The 20,790-nt window shown below is 44.8% G+C and overlaps 1 protein-coding gene across 1 annotated transcript in view; it reads right to left on the reverse strand.

The window, feature by feature from the left end:
* Positions 1-13,868, reverse strand: part of LOC121569978 (casein kinase I-like) — a 51,296-nt gene extending 37,428 nt beyond the window's left edge. Inside the window, exon 1 of the mRNA XM_041881377.2 lies at positions 13,364-13,868. Within this exon, the coding sequence (XP_041737311.2) occupies positions 13,364-13,439 (76 nt within the window). The 5' untranslated portion in view covers positions 13,440-13,868. The remainder of the gene's footprint in view (positions 1-13,363) is intronic.
* Between the last annotated feature and the right edge of the window lie 6,922 nt (positions 13,869-20,790).

Genomic DNA, 20,790 nt, shown 5'->3' on the forward strand with positions numbered 1-20,790 from the left:
TTCAAAGAATAACACTGTGTGTGTAGTGTGTTATAGCCCCAGGTGCTACAACATCAACACTACAAATTAAAATGGTTTGTAATAGAGAATACCTCCCTCACCCTACCCTCGGTCCAATCCCACTGGAGCTCCCTCCCCCTACCCTGGTCCAATCCCACTGGAGGTCCGTCCCCTTACCTTGGTCCAATACCAGTGGAGGTCCCTCCCCCTACCCTGGTCCAATCCCAGTGGCACTGGAGGTCCCTCCCCCTACCCTGGTCCAATCCCAGTGGAGGTCCCTCCCCTTACCCTGGTCCAATCCCAGTGGCCCATGAGGCCATGCTAGAATGCTGTGGTTGGCCAAGACTCACTTGTGTCAATAATTCAGCTGATTTTCCTGACTGAATTATAAACAGAGGGCTTTCCTTCTCCCATCATACTATAGGGGATTGTTTCTTCATACTAACCTTAAGATGAATGACCTTCTAAATGACTCAAATATTGATACACATCTACAAGTACATCAGCATTATAAGGAAATCAATCCGTGGTCATTTTCTGAACACAGGTGCAGAGAGAGGCCCAGCTCCAAAAACAAGTTGTGTTACCTCAAGGACAGATCAGAGATCAGGATCCTCCTGGTATGGCCTGTGTAACGTTACGTTATGGACAGATCAGAGATCAGGATCCTCCTGGCATGGCCTGTATAATGTTATGTTACGGACAGATCAGAGATCAGGATCCTGCTGGTATGGCCTGTGTTATGTTATGTTATGTTATGTTACGGACAGATCAGAGATCAGGATCCTCCTGGTATGGTCTGTGTAATGTTATCTCAGGGACAGATCAGAGATCAGGATCCTCCTGGTATGGCCTGTGTAATGTTATGTTACAGACAGATCAGAGATCAGGATCCTCCTGGTATGGCCTGTGTTATGTTATGGACAGATCAGAGGTCAGGATCCTCCTCGTATGGCCTGTGTAATGTTATGTTATGGACAGATCAGAATCCTCCTGGTATGGCCTGTGTAATGTTATGGACCGATCAGAGATCAGGATCCTCCTGGTATGGCCTGTGTAACGTTATGTTATGGACAGATCAGAGATCAGTATCCTGGTATGGCCAGTGTAATATGTTATGGACAGATCAGAGGTCAGGATCCTCCTGCTGCGGCCTGTGTAATGTTATGGACAGATCAGAGGTCAGGATCCTCCTGGTATGACCTATGTAATGTTATGGACAAATCAGTATCCTCCTGGTATGGCCTGTGTAATGTTATGGCCAGGTCAGAGATCAGTATCCTCCTGGTATGGCCTGTGTAATGTTATGGACAGATCAGAGGTCAGGATTCTCCTGGTATGGCCTGTGTAATGTTATGGACAGATCAGAGGTCAGGATCCTCCTGGTATGGCCTGTGTAATGTTATGGACAGGTCAGAGGTCAGGATCCTCCTGGTATGGCCTGTGTAATGTTATGGACAGATCAGGGGTCAGGATCCTCCTGGTATGGCCTGTGTAAATGGGACTAGTTCCTCTGGTAGGGGTATAACAGAAACTCTATACACGTTATGTAACTAACCCAACCTTTCCCCTCACCTCCCCTCGCTAATGCATTTACGGCTGTGTCTGTGTGTGTTTGTTTCTGTTTCTGTGTGTGTCTGTCCTACAGAGAGATGTGTAGTGTGTCTAAACGGCTTTGTTTAGCGCCCGAGTCACTAGCTAGCTGCCCCTCATTGACTCCTATATGTGTGTAACCCTTAAAATCACTCCCCCATCCAGTAAATAACCATGATCGATTAGCAATACTGCTAGTCTAGACATGAAGGGTTAATGGTCAATGTGGGTTAGTTAGCAACACTGCTAGTCTAGACATGAAGGGTTAATGGTTAATGTGGGTTAGTTAGCAATACTGCTAGTATAGACATGAAGGGTTAATGGTCAATGTGGGTTAGTTAGCAACACTGCTAGTCTAGACATGAAGGGTTAATAGTTAATGTGGGTTAGTTAGCAATACTGCTAGTATATACATGAAGGGTTAATGGTCAATGTGGGTTAGTTAGCAACACTGCTAGTATAGACTAGCATAGATTGAACTATGTCCAACTCGACAATGACAAAGTATTCCCACTACATAACATAGGCCTACTCAAATGTACCCTACCTTAACCCCTACCCCCTTCATAACACACACACAAACGTCAGTGGGATTCATGGGGAGGGCTGCAGGGGTTTGTGGGTATGCATCATGGTGTCTCAACGCTCCGTTGGACATACCACCAGCCCATTTCCATCTAAATGGAGCTCCTCTATTGTTCAGGGGTGGGACACACACATACACCACTGAATAGCTTGTCACACTCTGCTGCACTCAGGCAATGATCACACACGTTCTGAAGCTACGCACAAAACTATAAACACACAAAGTCAGACAACACTGCCTTTAGCGTCGCTATGAAAAGGAGAAAGGACTCACACTCTCTCTCTCGGTTCACAGCATATTAGCATAATGGTTGTGACGGTGCATGTCTAGACGTTCAGATCTCCCCTATTCACATCAGGCGAGGCTAGCTAGGTTCACGCTCTGGCTGCAGAGCAACAGCCCTCTCTCCCTCGCCTCAGAAACACGCCTGAACAACAAGCTCAACGACCGCTGGGCTGCTCTTATCGTATACAGAGCATTCAGTCTGTGTAGTGTGTATATATGAACAGGCCAATTATCAAGTTTAGGTTGGGAAACACACAAACATGCAACAGCAAATAGAAACAAGCCACCAACTCATCAACAAGAAAAACTAGGAAGTTAGATGCTCCCTCGCTCTCTCTCTCTCTCTAAACACAACGCCTAGAAAAAAAATAACTAGGACAGCTAGTCTTTTTTCATATAACCTACACAGCTTTCACTCTGCGTCTACACGAACAGGCCTGCCCTGTGGCCAACCATGCTTGTAAAACACAGAAATATGCAACAACAGAACAAGAACAACTCTCTCCTTTTCCTCTAACTCATAAAGAAGAAAGGCTGGGGATTCTGTAGGCATGAAGTGAACGTGAGACACCGTTTTAGGGGAGCCAGTCAGGGTGTGTGTTATCTTAACAGGAATGTGATTCTTCTGGACACATTCAGCAGGGGATGCTCCCCTCCTACTCACACTGCAAGGGTGTGTGTGTAGACATGCTCAGACATCCCTTCAGGAATCGAACCAGGAACTAGCTACAACCTGACCTATTTAAGCAATAAGGCCCGAGGAGGTGTGGTATATAGCCAATATATCACGGCTAAGGGCTATTCTTAGGCAAGACGCAACGCGGAGTGCCTGGATAAAGCCATTAGCCGTGGTATATTTGCCATATACCACAAACCCCAGAGGTGCTTTATTGCTATTAGAAACTGGTTACCAACACAATTAGCAGTAAAAATACATGTTTTGTCATACCCGTGGTATATGGTGTGATATAAGACGGCTTTCAGCCAATCAGCATTCAGGGCTCAAACCACCTATACAAAAAAAAAATCCATCAAAATCCGTCAGGTTAAGCTAGAGATATCAGGTTTGTTGTATTGTCTGCGTCTCAATCCACTGCATCCGCCTATGTGAGCCTTCCGCATTCGCGGTGGAAGGTGGCCGGGCTACAGCGGTGTTTGTCAGACCCTGAGAGATCCTGAAAATCTGTATTTTCACTAAAACGTCTGTAGCGTCCGAACGGTTTGGCCTACAAACTATTATGAGACTCTCAGGAACACGGTGGTGTTCTCCGTTTTGCTCTACGACCCCCATAAGTGTCACAGGACTCTGTCAGGAAGAATACTAACTAGACAAAGCCAGTCCCCAGATCAGTCAGGATGAATACTAACTAGACAAAGCCAGTCCTCAGATCAGTCAGGAAGAATACTAACTAGACAAAGCCAATCCCCAGATCAGTCAGGAAGAATACTAACTAGACAAAGGCTAGGCAACCATCACCTCCCCTCTCACAGAAACATCATCTGAACCTGCATGATTTTTGTTCCCAAAATGAAAAGTGTAGTTTGTTTTTTTTCTCTTCTGGGGGGGGGTTGGACCTGACTGGCTGACTGGGGTTGTTCTGGGTTGGACCTGACTGGCTGACTGGGGTTGTTCTGGGTTGGACCTGACTGGGGTTGTTCTGGGTTGGACCTGACTGGCTGACTGGGGTTGTTCTGGGTTGGACCTGACTGGTTGACTGGGGTTGTTCTGGGTTGGAGCTGACTAGCGTTGTTCTGGGTTGGAGCTGACTGGCTGACTGTGTTTGTTCTGGGTTGGAGCTGACTGGCGTTGTTCTGGGTTGGAGCTGACTGGCGGACTGGCGTTGTTCTGGGTTGGAGCTGACTGGCGTTGTTCTGGGTTGGAGCTGACTGGCGTTGTTCTGGGTTGGAGCTGACTGGCGTTGTTCTGGGTTGGAGCTGACTGGCGTTGTTCTGGGTTGGAGCTGACTGGCGTTGTTCTGGGTTGGAGCTGACTGGCGTTGTTCTGGGTTGGACCTGACTGGCATTGTTCTGGGTTGGACCTGACTGGTTGACTGGGGTTGTTCTGGGTTGGACCTGACTGGTTAACTGGGGTTGTTCTGGGTTGGACCTGACTGGCTGACTGTGGTTGTTCTGGGTTGGACCTGACTGGTCCCAAATGGCACCCTACTGCCTTAATAGAGATCTACTTTTGACCAGGGCCCTGGTCAAGTAGTGGTCTATACAGGGAACAGGGTCCCATTTGGGATGCAGTCCTGGTCTGTGTGGCTGTGGTGGTGGTGGTGTGTAATATGATGGGTTCCTGCTTGGCTTGAGTCATGCTGTGGTGGTGGTGTGTAATATGATGGGTACCTGCTTGGCTTGGCTGACTTTATATTAAAGGGAGTGAGCTGGAAAAAAGAGGAGCGAAGGAAAGAAGGATAGATGGGAGAGCTGAAAAGAGAAGAGAGAGGGGGAAAGAAAGGAGAGAGGGAGAATAAGTAGAGAGAGGGGGGAAAGAGGAGAGAGGGAGAAAAAGTAGAGAGAGGGGGAAAGAGGAGAGAGGGAGAAAAAGTAGAGAGAGGGGGAAAGAGGAGAGAGGGAGAAATAGTAGAGAGAGGGGGAAAGAGGAGAGAGGGAGAAAAAGTAGAGAGAGGGGGAAAGAGGAGAGAGGGAGAAAAAGGAGAGAGGGGGAAAAAGGAGAGAGGGGGAAAAGTAGAGAGAGGGGGGAAAGAGGAGAGAGGGAGAAAAAGTAGAGAGAGGGGGAAAGAGGAGATAGGGAGAAAGAGGAGAGAGGGAGAAAAAGTAGAGAGGGGGAAAGAGGAGAGAGGGGGAAAGAGGAGAGAGGGGGAAAGAGGAGAGAGGGGGAAAGAGGAGAGAGAGGGGGAAAGAGGAGAGAGGGAGAAAAAGTAGAGAGGGGGGGAAAGAGGAGAGAGGGAGAAAAAGTAGAGAGAGGGGGAAAGAGGAGAGAGGGAGAAAAAGTAGAGGGGGGGAAAGAGGAGAAAAAGTAGAGAGGGGGAAAGAGGAGAAAAGTAGAGAGGGGGAAAGAGGAGAAAAATTAGAGAGGGGGAAAGAGGAGAGAGGGAGAAAAGGTAGAGAGAGGGGGAAAGAGGAGAGAGGGAGAAAAAGTAGAGAGAGGGGGAAAGAGGAGAGAGGGTGAAAAAGTAGAGAGAGGGGGAAAGAGGAGAGAGGGTGAAAAAGTAGAGAGAGGGGGAAAGAGGAGAGAGGGTGAAAAAGTAGAGAGGGGGAAAGAGGAGAGAGGGAGAAAAAGGAGAGAGGGGGAAAGAGGAGAGAGGGAGAAAAAGGAGAGAGGGGGAAAGAGGAGAGAGGGAGAAAAAGTAGAGAGAGGGGGAAAGAGGAGAGAGGGAGAAAAAGTAGAGAGAGGGGGAAAGAGGAGAGAGGGAGAAAAAGTAGAGAGAGGGGGAAAGAGGAGAGAGGGAGAAAAAGTAGAGAGAGGGGGGAAAGAGGAGAGAGGGAGAAAAAGTAGAGAGAGGGGGAAAGAGGAGAGAGGGAGAAAAAGTAGAGAGAGGGGGAAAGAGGAGAGAGAGGGGGAAAAGTAGAGAGAGGGGGAAAGAGGAGAGAGGGAGAAAAAGTAGAGAGGGGGAAAGAGGAGAGAGGGTGAAAAAGTAGAGAGGGGGAAAGAGGAGAGAGGGAGAAAAAGTAGAGAGGGGGGAAGAGGAGAGAGGGGGAAAAAGTAGAGAGGGGGAAAGAGAGGGAAAGAGGAGAGCTTTATGTCCCTCTGCCATGTTTCACTGTGTGAGATGGACAGGAGTGTTACACCAACTGGCTGGCTGGCTGGCTGGCTGGCAAAACCCCTCTTATTTCTCAACATTGAGTTGCTTATTTCAAGAAGTGTAGAAAGTAACTAGCGCTTTCTTCAGCTAGCCAGATCAATAGCCTCTCTACTCCTCCCTCTTTTTCTCTCTCTTTATAGCCTGGAGGCAGCTGGCCCTTATTTCTCCCCCGTCCCCCTAGTCTCTCCCCTGTCCCCGCTTATTTCTCCCTGTTCTGTGCCTCAGTAGGGGAGAGGGCTGTGGGGGCCGAGGGGCTGGGAGAAGGGCTGTTGGCTGGATAGACTATTTGCAATCATGTCATCCATGCGTACAGGAACACAGAGATCCACAGGGCTGGGTAATGAACCCAGCCTATACTGTAGCACGCCATCTTATGCTATCAGAGCGGGGAGAGGGAGGGGAACACCAACGTTAGTCTAGTAAAAACACCACATGCCCTAACATTGAACACTTTGTACACAAACACACTCAAAAACTGCATCAATGTTTTGTAAATCTTGGCCACTGTTCAAACTAAAAAACTGCTTAACTGGGTTATTGTCAAGGATTAGCATGATAGATTAACTTTGCTAAACTTCAATTGGATAATATGAATACAAATGACACAATTTCGTACTCAGATGCAGTTGAAACATGTACAACATAAAGTCAACTAAACCTTCAGTTTACATTACATTTCTCCTCCCTCTAACAGTACTTGACAACACACCATGAAGCATAGCTATGTACCAACACAGATCCCAGACCTGGCGTAAAACCTTGGAGAGCAGAACTCAAGTGCCAAACACCCACCAGCTTCAACACACATTCCCAGCTCTCAAACAAAGTAGGGGCACAACAGGTCAGCTTCCCCGGGTGTGAAGAGCTTGGACGACTTAATCTAAGTCCTGTAAGTAGATGAACACAGTGTGTTTGTCTAACACTTGAGTCACCAATGTACATTTACAGACTAGGAGTTGGAGCGATGCCAGGTAATGTTGCATCAGCGTTTTTAAAGATCTCTTAACAACACATTATGGGACTATGAGAGAGGAGTGAGGGATGTGATGGATGACTGTTTGAATTTCTGGCAGAGGAGTTTGTAAACACTGGTGTTCCAGCTGAGTTCTCTGCTCTCTATTGGTTGGTGTTCCAGTTGAGTTCTCTGTTCTCTATTGGTTGGTGTTCCAGCTGAGTTCACTGCTCTCTATTGGTTGGTGTTCCAGCTGAGTTCACTGCTCTCTATTGGTTGGTGTTCCAGCTGAGTTCTCTGCTCTCTATTGGTTGGTGTTCCAGCTGAGTTCTCTGCTCTCTATTGGTTGGTGTTCCAGCTGAGTTCTCTGCTCTCTATTGGTTGACGCTAGCCAAAGCCAAAACACATGCAGATAGACTGGGCTCTACTGCCAACACTAGGGCTGGGACAACATTCTTCGACACAGACAAATATTACAGCATTAAATTGGCCCATTTAAAGTAAACCTGTCACAAAACCAACAACTCCTAGTCTTATTCATGAACCAGACCACTTGTTGTTGTTTCTCGGGAGAAATGTGACAGAGTTGTTTTTTTTGGCAAGCCAGCCCACACCAAATAATAACAACTGCTTGTCAACAGGCAGCTTAGTTGGCCCTAATTCACTGCCTGGTCTTAGCCAGCCCTTATCTAATACAGTTACAATCTAGTTCAATGATACAGTGCAAGCCGATGGGCTCATTATTGGGGAACATACGTACTAGCCTGTCTTAACACAGTTCCTTGAAAGTGCTTGGGCTTACCACAACACATACAGAGAGAACTCAAAAGAATAAAAACGTCATTTTTTGTCGATCAGTGTAGTACATTTCTGCACAGCTGCAATGTTGGTTATGTCCCAAATGGCACCCTATTCCCTATATACAGCTGAAGTCTGAAGTTTACATACACCTTAGCCAAATACAAACTCAGTTTCTCACAATTCCTGACACTTAATCCTAGTAAAGATTCCCAGTTTTAGGTCAGTTAGGATCACCACTTTATTTTAAGAATGTGAAATGTCAGAATAATAGTAGAGAGAATGATTTATTTCAGCTTTTATTTCTTCTTGCTGCCACCCCCGTGCTTCACGGTTGGGATGGTGTTCTTCGGCTTGCAAGCACCCCCCTTTTTCCTCCAAACATAACGATGGTTCTATTTTTGTTTCATCAGACCAGAGGACATTTCTCCAAAAAGTACGATCTTTGTCACCATGTGCAGTTACAACTGTCTGGCTTTTTTATGGCGGTTTTGGAGCAGTGGCTTCTTCCTTGCTGAGTGGCCTTTCAGGTTATGTCGATATAGGACTCGTTTTACTGTGGATATAGATACTTTTGTACCGGTTTCCTCCAGCATCTTCACAAGGTCCTTTGCTGTTGTTCTGGGATTGATTTGCACTTTTCGCACCAAAGTACGTTCATCTCTAGGAGACAGAACGCGTCTCCTTCCTAAGCGGTATGACAGCTGCGTGGTCCCATGGTGTTTATACTTGCGTACTATTGTTTGTACAGATGAACGTGGTACCTTCAGGCGTTTGGAAATTGCTCCCATGGATGAACCAGATTTGAGGAGGTCTACAATTTCTTTTCTGAGGTCTTGGCTGATTTCTTTTGATTTTCCCATGTCAAGCAAAGAGGCACTGCGTTTGAAGGTAGGCCTTGTAATACATCCACAGGTACACATCCAATTGACTCAAATGATGTCAATTAGCCTATCAGAAGCTTCTAAAGCCATGACATCATTTTCTGGAATTTTCCAAGCTGTTTAAAGGCACAGTCAACTTAGTGTATGTAACATTCTGACCCACTGGAATTGTGATACAGTGAATTATGAGTGAAATAATCTGTCTGTAAACAATTGTTGGAAAAATTACTTGTGTCATGCACAAAGTAGATGTCCTAACCAACTTGCCAAAACTACAGTTTGTTAACAAGACATTTGCGGAGTGGTTGAAAAACGAGTTTGAATGACTCCAACCTAAGCGTATGTAAACTTCTGACTGTAGTGTGCTAATTTTGACCAGAGCCCTATTAAAAGTATATTGCACTAAATAGGGAATAGTCTGTCATTTGGGACACAACCGTTGTGAACGTTTCACCTTGTTTAACTACACCCCAGCTCTCCAATCACAGGCCAAACACTGACCTCATCCTCATGTCTCGTTGCCAATGACAACACACACACAAACACACACACCCCTTTACAGGCCCAGAACACACAGTACAGAACAGAACACAGCACGCTACCGAGACCCTTAAGAGATTCCAGCTGTGCTCAAAACGATGATCACTTCAACACACACGGTCAGAGACATACACACTCACCATCACACACACACACGGGAGAGAACATGATTACACCATTGTATGAAGTGAACCAGAGTGAGGAGCCCCCCCATCCATCCATCTTCCATCTACCTTCCATCCACACATGAAAGCAAACAGCTACAGGGGTTGTAGGATAGAAAACAAGCATTGAACAGGATACTTATTAGCTTCGTCCCAAATGGCACCCTTTTCCCTAAATAGTGCACTGCTTTTGACCATATAGAGTGCCATTTGGGACTCAGCCATCGGCGATGGAACAGGTAGTTGTGTCTGAACAGGGCATTAAGAGCAGCTGGCTGTAACAATACCTCTCTGGCACCAAGGCCATCTCTACTCTGCCCTTCTCTATGTATGTGAATGGAACCCTATTCCCTGTGTAGTGCACTACTTTAGATCAGGGACCCTGGTCAATAGTAGTGCACTACATAGGGAAGAGGGTGCCATTTGGGATGCAGCCTGCTACATCATTGCATCACATAAATCTATCAACAGGGGCTTTGGTGGAGTGGTCAGTTACAACACACAGGACACAAAGAGACACACACACACACAGGGAAAAGGAATGTTGTCTGTGAATTAGGGCCAGGTCTTCCATTCTGTTAAGGAAGAGTAAACTATTTGATTTTCTTTCTTACTTTCAGGTTGAGAATTGAGGACTTCAGAACTCAGGTCAAGGTTGAGAACTTCAGAACTCAGGTCAAGGATGAGAACTTCAGAACTCAGGTCAAGGATGAGAACTTCAGAACTCAGGTCAAGGATGAGAACTTCAGAACTCAGGTCAAGGATGAGAACTTCAGAACTCAGGTCAAGGATGAGAACTTCAGAACTGAGGTCAAGGATGAGGACTTCAGAACTCAGGTCAAGGTTGAGAATTGAGAACTTCAGAACTCAGGTCAAGGTTGAGAATTGAGAACTTCAGAACTCAGGTCAAGAATTCTGAATATACATGTAGTTGGAAGATTCCTGGAAGCTGATGATGGAATAAGACAATTTTGGGGAAATTACCTGAATTTTGCATCGCTACACCAGAGGGAGTAAAGTTCAGACCTCTACCTAGAAACACATCTGACAGGAACACATGGTAAACAGCATGTAGGCTAGCTTCACCACAGGTGCAGCTGTTGCTGTGAGAGCAGCTAATCCACCAACAGGGCTGTACTGTACAAACATGCAATAAAGAGATCGGTCACGTCGCCACAGGTTGTACATCACTTCACTGTGTGCGCTGCCAGCCTGCCTACGCCCTTATTAAAGACCAGGGGTATTTCTCTATAGTCTAGAGCGGCTTCCTCTCATCTCCTTTCAGAAGCAACGTGAGACAGGCAGTGTCCCAAACGGCACTATATTCCCTACATAGTGCACTACTTTTGACCAGGGCCCATAGAGCTGTGGTCAAAAGGTGTGCACTATATAAGGAATAGTGTTAAATGTGGATTTGGGAAGCACCCTGTGTCAGGACAAAGTCACTGACACCAACACACCAGTGTTATCATTGTTCTGCATCAGAGCACATATGGCCTTATTATCTAACAATGTAATGTTGGTAACCTGCACAAGACACCAGCAGGCCTGACAGACACGCTGGAGAGGAAGTTCAGTTCAGAGCGTTTCCAGCAAAACAACACAACATGGGTCTTGTTCAGTTGGCACGAAGGACGAAGCGTTAGAAAATGTGCCGAAACTGGGAGGTTCTATCTGTAGCTGTCCAATAACAAATGCTTGCTTTGTGCCTTAACAAACACAACCTTGAACCTGAAGACAGCCACTCTGAGACACGTGAATACGGACCTGTTCTGACCTCTGACCCCCAACCTGAAGACAGAGGACAGCCACTCAGACTCCTGTGAATAGGGGCCTGTTCTGACCCCCAACCTGAAGACAGAGGACAGCCACTGAGACTCTTGTGAATACAGGCCTGTTCTGACCTCTGACCCCCAACCTGAAGACAGAGGGAAACCATTTGTAGACAACTAACAGCAGCAAGTCTAGTTAGTCTCAAAGACAGTGGTGGTCTGTATATCTTGACACTCCACCAGAGACAGAGAGGACCACACCAGACACTAGTCTAGGACAACACCAGGACAATAGAGCCCCTGCACCTCCAACACTGGTTCCAGGACAATAGCGGGCAAGGTTGGCTGTCAATCAACGATAAACTACAGACAGATTTCCAAATCCACCCCTAGCCTCCTACACTGCTGGCTGATTCCAAGGTTGCATCTCAAATGGCACCCTATTCTATTCCCTATATAGAGCATAGAGCTAAGGGCTCTGGTCAAAAGTAGTGCACTATATAGGGAAAAGGGTGCCATTTGGGATGTATTCCAAATCGACCCCTAGCCTCCTACACATTAGTGCCTCATGTAGCCTGGGGCAGAAAGAATTGGATAGGCCCTGAAGTGTATCAGTGGGCAAGGTGGTGGCGTCATTAATATATAGATAATTATCCAGTCCTTTCAGCGCAATAAGACGTGGCTGGGAGGCCTAAATTAAACCAGGGTCGTATTCACTAGTGCACACCGTAGCAACTTTGCTTTGGTTTGTGGTGTTGCGTACCGAGTAACAAGTGATCCAACTAGGTCTAGGCCAGTTGTTGTTTGCAGGTAAAACTAATATGAGGTAAGCCCTCATCACTGTACAGGGTCCCCTGTAGCTCAGTTGGTAGAGCATGGCGCTTGCAACGCCAGGGTTGTGGGTTCGTTTCCCACGGGGGGCCAGTATGAAAATGTATGCACTCACTAACTGTAAGTCGCTCTGGATAAGAGCGTCTGCTAAATGACTAAAATCTAATCACAAGCTACCCTGATGGAAGTCACACACAGGCCTGCATCAGTCTCTGTGTCACAAACATGACCTTGTTTTATCTCACCCACCACTGAATCAGCTGAAGCTGAATGAAGGAAAATAATCAATGAAAACATCCATCATGTTATCTAGGTTAGTCCAAGGACAGTTTGTAACCCCTAACAAGTTGATAAGACATGATCAAATAATAAGTATGGCCCCCCCATCCACACAGATCTGAGGCCAGTTTTATCTCAGCTGAGAGTCATTAGGGATGAGCAGCAGCATTTTCATCCATGCACTACAAACATCCACCATAACATGTCATAACATGCCCAATCTGACCACCAGTAGCTACTACAGTCAATAGTGATTAGAGTAGCTAGCTAGTAGAACAACAGTTCAGTGAAATAGTGTTCTATGCTGTTCCATCGCGTTAACGTTATCAAGAGGGACTGATATCAACTGAAATGCATTACACACTTGTATTATAAAGCCGTTGGTGAACGAGTTGAGAGAATAGTCAATACAATATGTCAAGTCAGCCATTGCATCTGGCAGAGGGTGAGTTGTCAGTCTAATTTGACATTTAGAGATATTATATTCAGCTTTGGTACTTAACCTATTGTTACAGCCAGGCCGCTTCCTGGTTGGCTTGTACACAACCAAACGTATGTCTGTGGCTTGACAAAAGGTCGACAACATTGGACTCAAAACCTTTCCAGCTGGCTTAGCTAGTGGTTATGATAACCTAAGGAAGGTGGTTTTATCACCAACAAGAACAATTGATGTGTGTAGTATCTCAGTTATATTCTGACAAATATATCTGAGCATTGAAGTGATAGAACAAATTGTCCGATTTGAATTTAGCTAGCTAGAATCAACTGGCTAAAACGAAAACTGAACAGCTGACGTTTGATACCATTGGAGAGTTAGCCAACTAGTAAATGCCATGTAAGCTTGCTATAAAAAGCAAAATAACAGATGTGAGGAAATATATACCATTAGCTGTTTTATTAGAAACTCACCCAAATAAATATCTCCAAATGATCCACTTCCAATTTTTCTACCCAGTCTGTATCGGTTTCCCACTCTCAATTCCATGATTGACAATTTATAGCAAGCAAGCTCGCTAGCTCAAAATCCACAAAAAATGTTTCAGGCAAAAGTCCAAGGAAGTTTCAGTCAAAATAAAAATAAAATAAAGACAAAACAATTTCATTAAACGTTTTTTTCTCTTCTTTCTGCCTCCCGTCTCTGTCTATCCGGATATAGTAACGGTTCCTATCTACAATCCAACAAACTCTTTCACCTCTCGTTTTAAAACAATCCTAATATCATAAAATCATAATACTGGGTTTGTTTTGGAGGTTAACGTGTGTAGTTTATGCTCTTGCTATTTTCGATATCATCCCGACTTGCTTTTCCGAGGATGAAGATGGATTTTGAAGACGTCGCCCTTGTATTTTTCTCTATGTTCTTTCAGCACTGTCTCCGCGTCTGTCTTTTTTCATATAGCTGATATGCGACTTTTCCCCGTTCAGCAATCTGTAGTACGTCGCTGTCGTCACTTCCCTTAGCAACGGCTGGCCATGGCAAATATCTTGCATGGGGGAGGGGAGCCAGGGCTGGGAAGGGCTTGCCTTGACTCTATAACAACAAAAGCCAGGATTGAATCAATTTCCTTTGTCCAGCATGACATGTAAAAGCAAGCATGAGTATTATCTAACTGTCATGTTCACGGTGTGTTTGTTGCGTTTAATAATCCCTACAACAAGCTTTTATGTTTAGATGAAATTACACAGTATATTGAGACACACATCAATCTATAGTTAGATTTTTATTAAATGTATGGACATTGTGTAATAGTAGGCCTACATAAGAAATAAGAAAAATAAATAATCCAAACAACAATCTCACCTCTTTGTAAACATTGAAAAGGACATAGTGATCAATCAGGGAGTCAGGATTTGTCTTTAGGCATGGGGTGACAGGGAAACGGGGAGATTGCCTGTAAAACCCTGTGTGTGTATCCCTGTGTGTGTGTATCCCAAATAGCACCCTATCCCCTAAATAGTGCACTACTTTAGGTCAAAAGTAATGCACTATATGGAGGGCTACCCAAGTCATAGACGCTTCTCTCTGCTAGCGCACGGCAAGCGATACCGATGCACCAAGCCTGGAACCAACAGGACCCTGAACAGTTTCTACCCCCAAGTCATAAGACTGCTAAATAGTTAGTTAAATAGTTAACCAAATAGCTACCCCGGACTATCTGCATTGACACTTTTTACACTAACTCTTTTGACTCATCACATACGCTGCTGCTACTGTTTATTATCTATCCTGTTGCCTAGTCACTTTATCCTTACCTATATGTACATATCTACCTCCATTACCTCGTACCCCTGCACATCGACTTGGTACTGGTACCCAGTGTATATAGCCAAGTTATCGTTACTCATTGTGTATGTATTCCTTGTGTTATTCATTTTATATTATCTCTCTATTTTACTCTCTGTATTGTTGGGAAGGGCCCGTCAGTTAGCATTGCGCTGTTAGTGTACACCTGTTGTTTATGAAGCATTTGACAAATAACATTTGATTTGATTTTATCTGCCCTCATCTGCCCTCACACCACCAATGGAAAAGTACACACTATACTAAATATTTACATGTAAGTTTTCCTGCTCCTCCTAGTTCTTAGTAACAACTCTCAGCCCTCTCTGTCAATATCCTTCTCCACCCTGCTTTCCCCCCTGTTAGATCTGACATAACTGGGTGGAAACCAAGTGGCACAAACTCCACTTATCACTCCAGTTATCCAATGCTTGACTTTGTACAATTGTGGCTTCTAGGAAGGGCCATCGAGAGGTGCCAAAAGGAATGAGGAAGGGGGAGGGGCTGGTATGGGAGTGGGCGTAAGCAACCCCACTTATCTCCTCTACTACCTACCGTGACGTCTATCTTATTCAAGTAATAGTTCATAGTCACCCGTACTGTGTTAAGACGTGAATCTGTCAGTCCATCTGGCATAGGAAGTATCTGTCTGGACACGTCGTTGTGACGTAGCCGTGACGTCGCCGGAGCAATGACTCAGCTCGCCCTCCAGGCTCCGACACTTTTAAGACCAGGGCATGCCGGGTAAATCAACCCGCTCAATCAAACTGTCTTGAGTCCCAAATGGCACACTATTCGATATGTAGAATACTGGTTTTATGGTTTTAATATTGGGTTAAAAGTAGTGCACTGTATAGGGATTGGGAATAGGGTGCCATTTGGTACGGCGTTCTCTGAGGAAATTCAAACGTCTCAGTCAGTGAGCGAGTGAGGCTTCACACAACCAGCCAGGCATGAGGACTGGGGTGTTATGTTGTATAGTATAACTATAGGAGTGTCAAGACATCACAAACAGATCTGGGACCAGGCTTTGGGGAAGAAGGTAGGATCTATTCTGATCTACAGTACATATCCCCTGTTCCCTTCCTTGGAGTAATCACTGATCCAACATGATTGGAAAGTTGATAGCAGAGGTTTGTCAACATAACTTCCATCCATGTCAGATCAGACATCACTTCAAGGAAAGGATATGTTAAAAGTATTCAAACTGGTTGGCTTGGCTTGGCCTGTTAGGTAAAACCTGAGTTCATATTTCCTGTGAAACCCTTCAGCTACCTACCTCACCTTAGCTGATCCACCTAGCACACTTTAGCTGATCTACATACCACACCTTAGCTGATCTACCTACCACACCTTAGCTGATCTACCTACCACACCTTAGCTGATCTACCTACCATACCTTAGCTGATCTACCTACCACACCTTAGCTGATCTACCTATCACACATTTTTTACATTTTACATTTTAGTCATTTAGCAGACGCTCTTATCCAGAGCGACTTACAGTTAGTGAATACATATATATATATTTTTTATACTGGCCCCCCGTGGGAATCGAACCCACAACCCTGGCGTTGCAAACGCCATGCTCTATCAACTGAGCTACATCCCTGCCGGCCATTCCCTCCCCTACCCTGGACGACGCTGGGCCAATTGTGCGCCGCCCATGAGTCTTAGCTGATCTACCTACCACACCTTAGCTGATCTCGTCAAATAATTCTTAGAGCTTAAGATGACTTAAATGACCATGTATTTCAATAGAATCCCCATCCTGCAGTCAAATTTCCTGGCATGTGTATGTGTATGTGTGTGTGAGAGCGTACATGTGTGTGTGAAAGTGTGTGTGTGTGTTGCCCGCCTGCCTGCCTGCCTGTTGTCCTATTGAAGCCTGCCAGAGGACTTCAATAGGAATGACTTCCAGTTCCATTACCCACGGCTGCCAGGGGACTTCAATAGGAATGACTTCCAGTTCCATTACCCACGGCTGCCAGGGGACTTCAATAGGAATGACTTCCAGTTCCATTACCCACGGCTGGTAGCATGTGATACTGTGCTTCATCTGTGCTTCCCGGCACCCGGCTTTCCCTTCCCTCTGAGTGAATTTAGAGTGATCATCCGGATCCATTCTGCTCCAGCAGATATATGGTTTTGTCCCAAATGGCACCCTATTCCCTACATAGTGCACTACTTCCTATGGGCCCTGGTCATAAGTAGTGTGCTATGTAGGGAATAGGGTTCAATTTGGGACTCAAATAAATGTAATCCCCAGAGAGTACAGCTGCTGTCTATTTAATCCGGCTCTGCCAACACACACAATGAGTTAAGTACACCGCTCTGATATTACCGCCATGATTCAATTAAAATTCCCTACTTAAAATGAAAGTGTGCACATGAATTGTGAATTGTGAACACACACACACACACACACACACACACAGGGAGCAGAAGGTTGCACACATTGTTTTAGGGGATTTTCTTATAGTCCATTCACAGTAGTGATGTCACAAAGATTATTCCCACCTCATGATTATCTCCTGTATTCACAGACAATACGGAGTTCATATAGAAGGTGATTACATCGACCACATGGCTAAAGGATATATATATTTTCTACTGCATTTAGAGAACGAAGCAATATGGATTAATTTACTTGGGATTTATCGTAATAACGATTTAATCCAGGATAAAGTCAGAATATGTTTTTTTCTGAAGAAAGCAACATTTACTAAAATAATGACAATAGATACCTTTGGACTAATTTATTTGGATTCTACTGGATTGCCTAAAGAGTAGGAAAGTAATGATTGAACTGAATGAATATGCTAAACTGGTCCCCAGTGTTCAGACTCATTTTCATGCTCTGTGGATTCAGACCTCTCCTTTTGGCTTCTGCTCTCTGTAGGACACATGTAGAAGAAGAAGTTCTTGTAAAGGTAGTATTCTGATTTGCACATTGAAACATGCTGCCTTCTGCAAGGTTTTACAAGCTGTCTAGGAACTAAGACACATTGCAGTATATGACATAACGACATTGAATGACGATGTTATGTAATTTCCTGCCCAAGGTATGAATTTAAAGCTACTCTCTCTGTTCCTCTCTTTTTCTCAAATCTTACCTATGTCCATTCAATTTACTTGTTTAGCCAAAAAAAACGAGATAATCTTAGTTGTGCTTAGTTTCCACACCCTGTTCATCCAAAACTAACTCTAAAATGTGGAGGTTTGGAGATGTTGTGCCTACCAATCAACAGGTTGTTTTACAGCTTGAGAGTGAATGGAAAAGTCAACAACAAGCTCAACACATCAAGTAACTCCAATTACAGTCATTATATATATAGATGGACCTTGGACATCTGTCTGTGTAGTGTGTAGTGTGTGTGTGTGTGTATATTGGCCATTGTACCTGGCTCTGGATGGTGTGTCTCGAGAAGGGGGTCAGCATGAAATTCGATCACCTTGGTTACACCACGGCACGACCTGATCGTGCATTCTGATTGGCTATAGGGTAACCAATGCCTGAGGCCACTGCTGTAAGTATTCTAATTCTATGGGTATCGCACGGCCATAGCCTTCTATTGCAATACAAGACTGTCACATGGCTACTCAGCTTGGCTTGACATAGAGACATTACATAATAAAAGTTCTCAGTCAGTCACGTTGAATCCAATGCGCACTGGAAGCTTATTAGCGCTCTGTACCAAAACAATATGCACTACCTTGTAAATCGTCTGTAAGTACTGGCAGAACAAAACACAGTGTATGCCAGGTATAAATTATAAATGTAGGATCTTAATTTGATCACGATTTTGTTGCTGAGAATTTTTCTCTCTCTCTCTCTCTCTCTCTCTCTCTCTCTCTCTCTCTCTCTCTCTCTCTCTCTCTCTCTCTCTCTCTCTCTCTCTCTCTCTCTCTCTCTCTCTCTCTCTCTCTCTCTCTCTCTCTCTCTCTCTCTCTCTCTCCATTCCTGCATGATTCATTCCGGTGTCTATTCATGACAGTCCAAATGCATGCTGGGCCTGGGTTCTATAGTGAATAGACTACGAGAGTGTTTTTTCTCAAGGGACCTTGTGTGTTTTGGCACAAGTCCAAAAGAAAAAGATCAAGTCAGCCAACAGAGTCCCAAGAGTTAAAAACTAAAGGACAGACTTATACCAACCTTTGATGGGGGGGTTAAGATGTCTGATTATGTACGTCTTACATAATTAGATGCTCAAACCCTACACCCCAACCCGAGACCTCTGTTCTGCCACCTCTGGTCTCTTGGCCCTCCCACCCCTACAGGAGGGCAGCTCCTGCTCAGCCCAGTCCAAGCTCTTCTCTGTCCTGGCACCCCAATGGTGGAACCAGCTTCCCCCTGAAGCTAGGACAGCAGAGTCCCTGCCCATCTTCCAAAAACATCTGAAACCCTACCTCTTCAAATAGTATCTTAAATAATCCCACAGTACCCCGACTCACACCCTCTCCTCACCCCGACCCCCACCCCCCCCAAAAAAAGAAAAAAAGAAAAATAAGGCCTTTCTTCCACTCTGACCTTTCTTCCGCTCTGACTTTGCTGATAGCTACTGGTATGGTACTGTATGGTACTGTATGGTAATGTATGGTGCTGTGCTGTATGGTACTGTACTGTATGGTACTGTATGGTACTGTGCTGTGCTATATGGTACTGTACTGTATAATATGCCATTTAGCAGACGCTTTTATCCAAAGCGACTTACAGTCATGTGTGCATACATTTTTACGTATGGGTGGTCCCGGGGATCGATACCATTCCACTATTCCGCTCCAGTCATTACCACGAGCCCGTCCTCCCCAATGAAGGTGCCACCAACCTCCTGTGTGAGACATCAACAACCAAAAAACTGATAATTCACTAAAACAACAATCATGGGTGGCAAACACTTCACTACATGCTACATCAAGGTAAAAAGAGAACATATCATCACTTATCAGTATGGCGAAATAAAGCTAATGTTAAAACAGTGTGTAAGTATTTCTAAAGGTTTAGTCCAGTTGCACATCCCCATAAAAACATTTAATTAGTTCATCTCATCTGCTGTGCAGATTGTTTCCTGGATCTATTGGACCGCTTTATTGTAACAGAGAGGCAAGTGGGAGATTGAACAGGTGTGTGTGTGTGTGAGAGAATGCAATGTCTCTGTGAGAGAACGATTGACAAAGACAAGGCACTCAACTTGACCTCAAACTCCAATTCAAACCACAGTTAGGCCAACAACCTCAGATGACAGTTACCCACATAGTGAAGCTACAGTGATGGCTTGTTTTAAGTTCACTAGATTAGTCTACTGTTTCCAGTAACTTATTTGAAGTGTGCAAAGGGACAAAGCCAAACACTCTAAATAATCAATATGATCACCTTAGCCATGGGCACTGTATGGTACTGTACTGTATGGTACTGTACTGTATGGTACTGTATGGTACTGTGCTGTATGGTACTGTATGGTACTGTACTGTATGGTACTGTATGGTACTGTACTGTATGGTACTGTATGGTACTGTGCTGTATGGTACTGTATGGTACTGTGCTGTATGGTACTGTATGGTACTGTACTGTATGGTACTGTATGGTACTGTACTGTATGGTGCTGTATGGTACTGTACTATATGGTACTGTACTGTATGGTGCTGTATGGTACTGTACTGTATGGTACTGTACTGTATGGTACTGTATGGTACTGTACTGTATGGTACTGTGCTGTATGGTACTGTATGGTACTGTACTGTATGGTACTGTACTGTATGGTACTGTGCTGTATGGTACTGTATGGTACTGTACTGTATGGTGCTGTATGGTACTGTACTGTATGGTGCAGTATGGTACTGTACTGTATGGTACTGTACTGTATGGTACTGTGCTGTATGGTACTGTACTGTATGGTACTGTATGGTACTGTACTGTATGGTGCTGTATGGTACTGTACTGTATGGTGCAGTATGGTACTGTACTGTATGGTACTGTACTGTATGGTACTGTGCTGTATGGTACTGTATGGTACTGTGCTGTATGGTACTGTGCTGTATGGTACTGTGCTGTATGG

Source organism: Coregonus clupeaformis, chromosome 7, assembly GCF_020615455.1.
Source record: "Coregonus clupeaformis isolate EN_2021a chromosome 7, ASM2061545v1, whole genome shotgun sequence".
Lineage (NCBI taxonomy): Eukaryota > Metazoa > Chordata > Actinopteri > Salmoniformes > Salmonidae > Coregonus > Coregonus clupeaformis.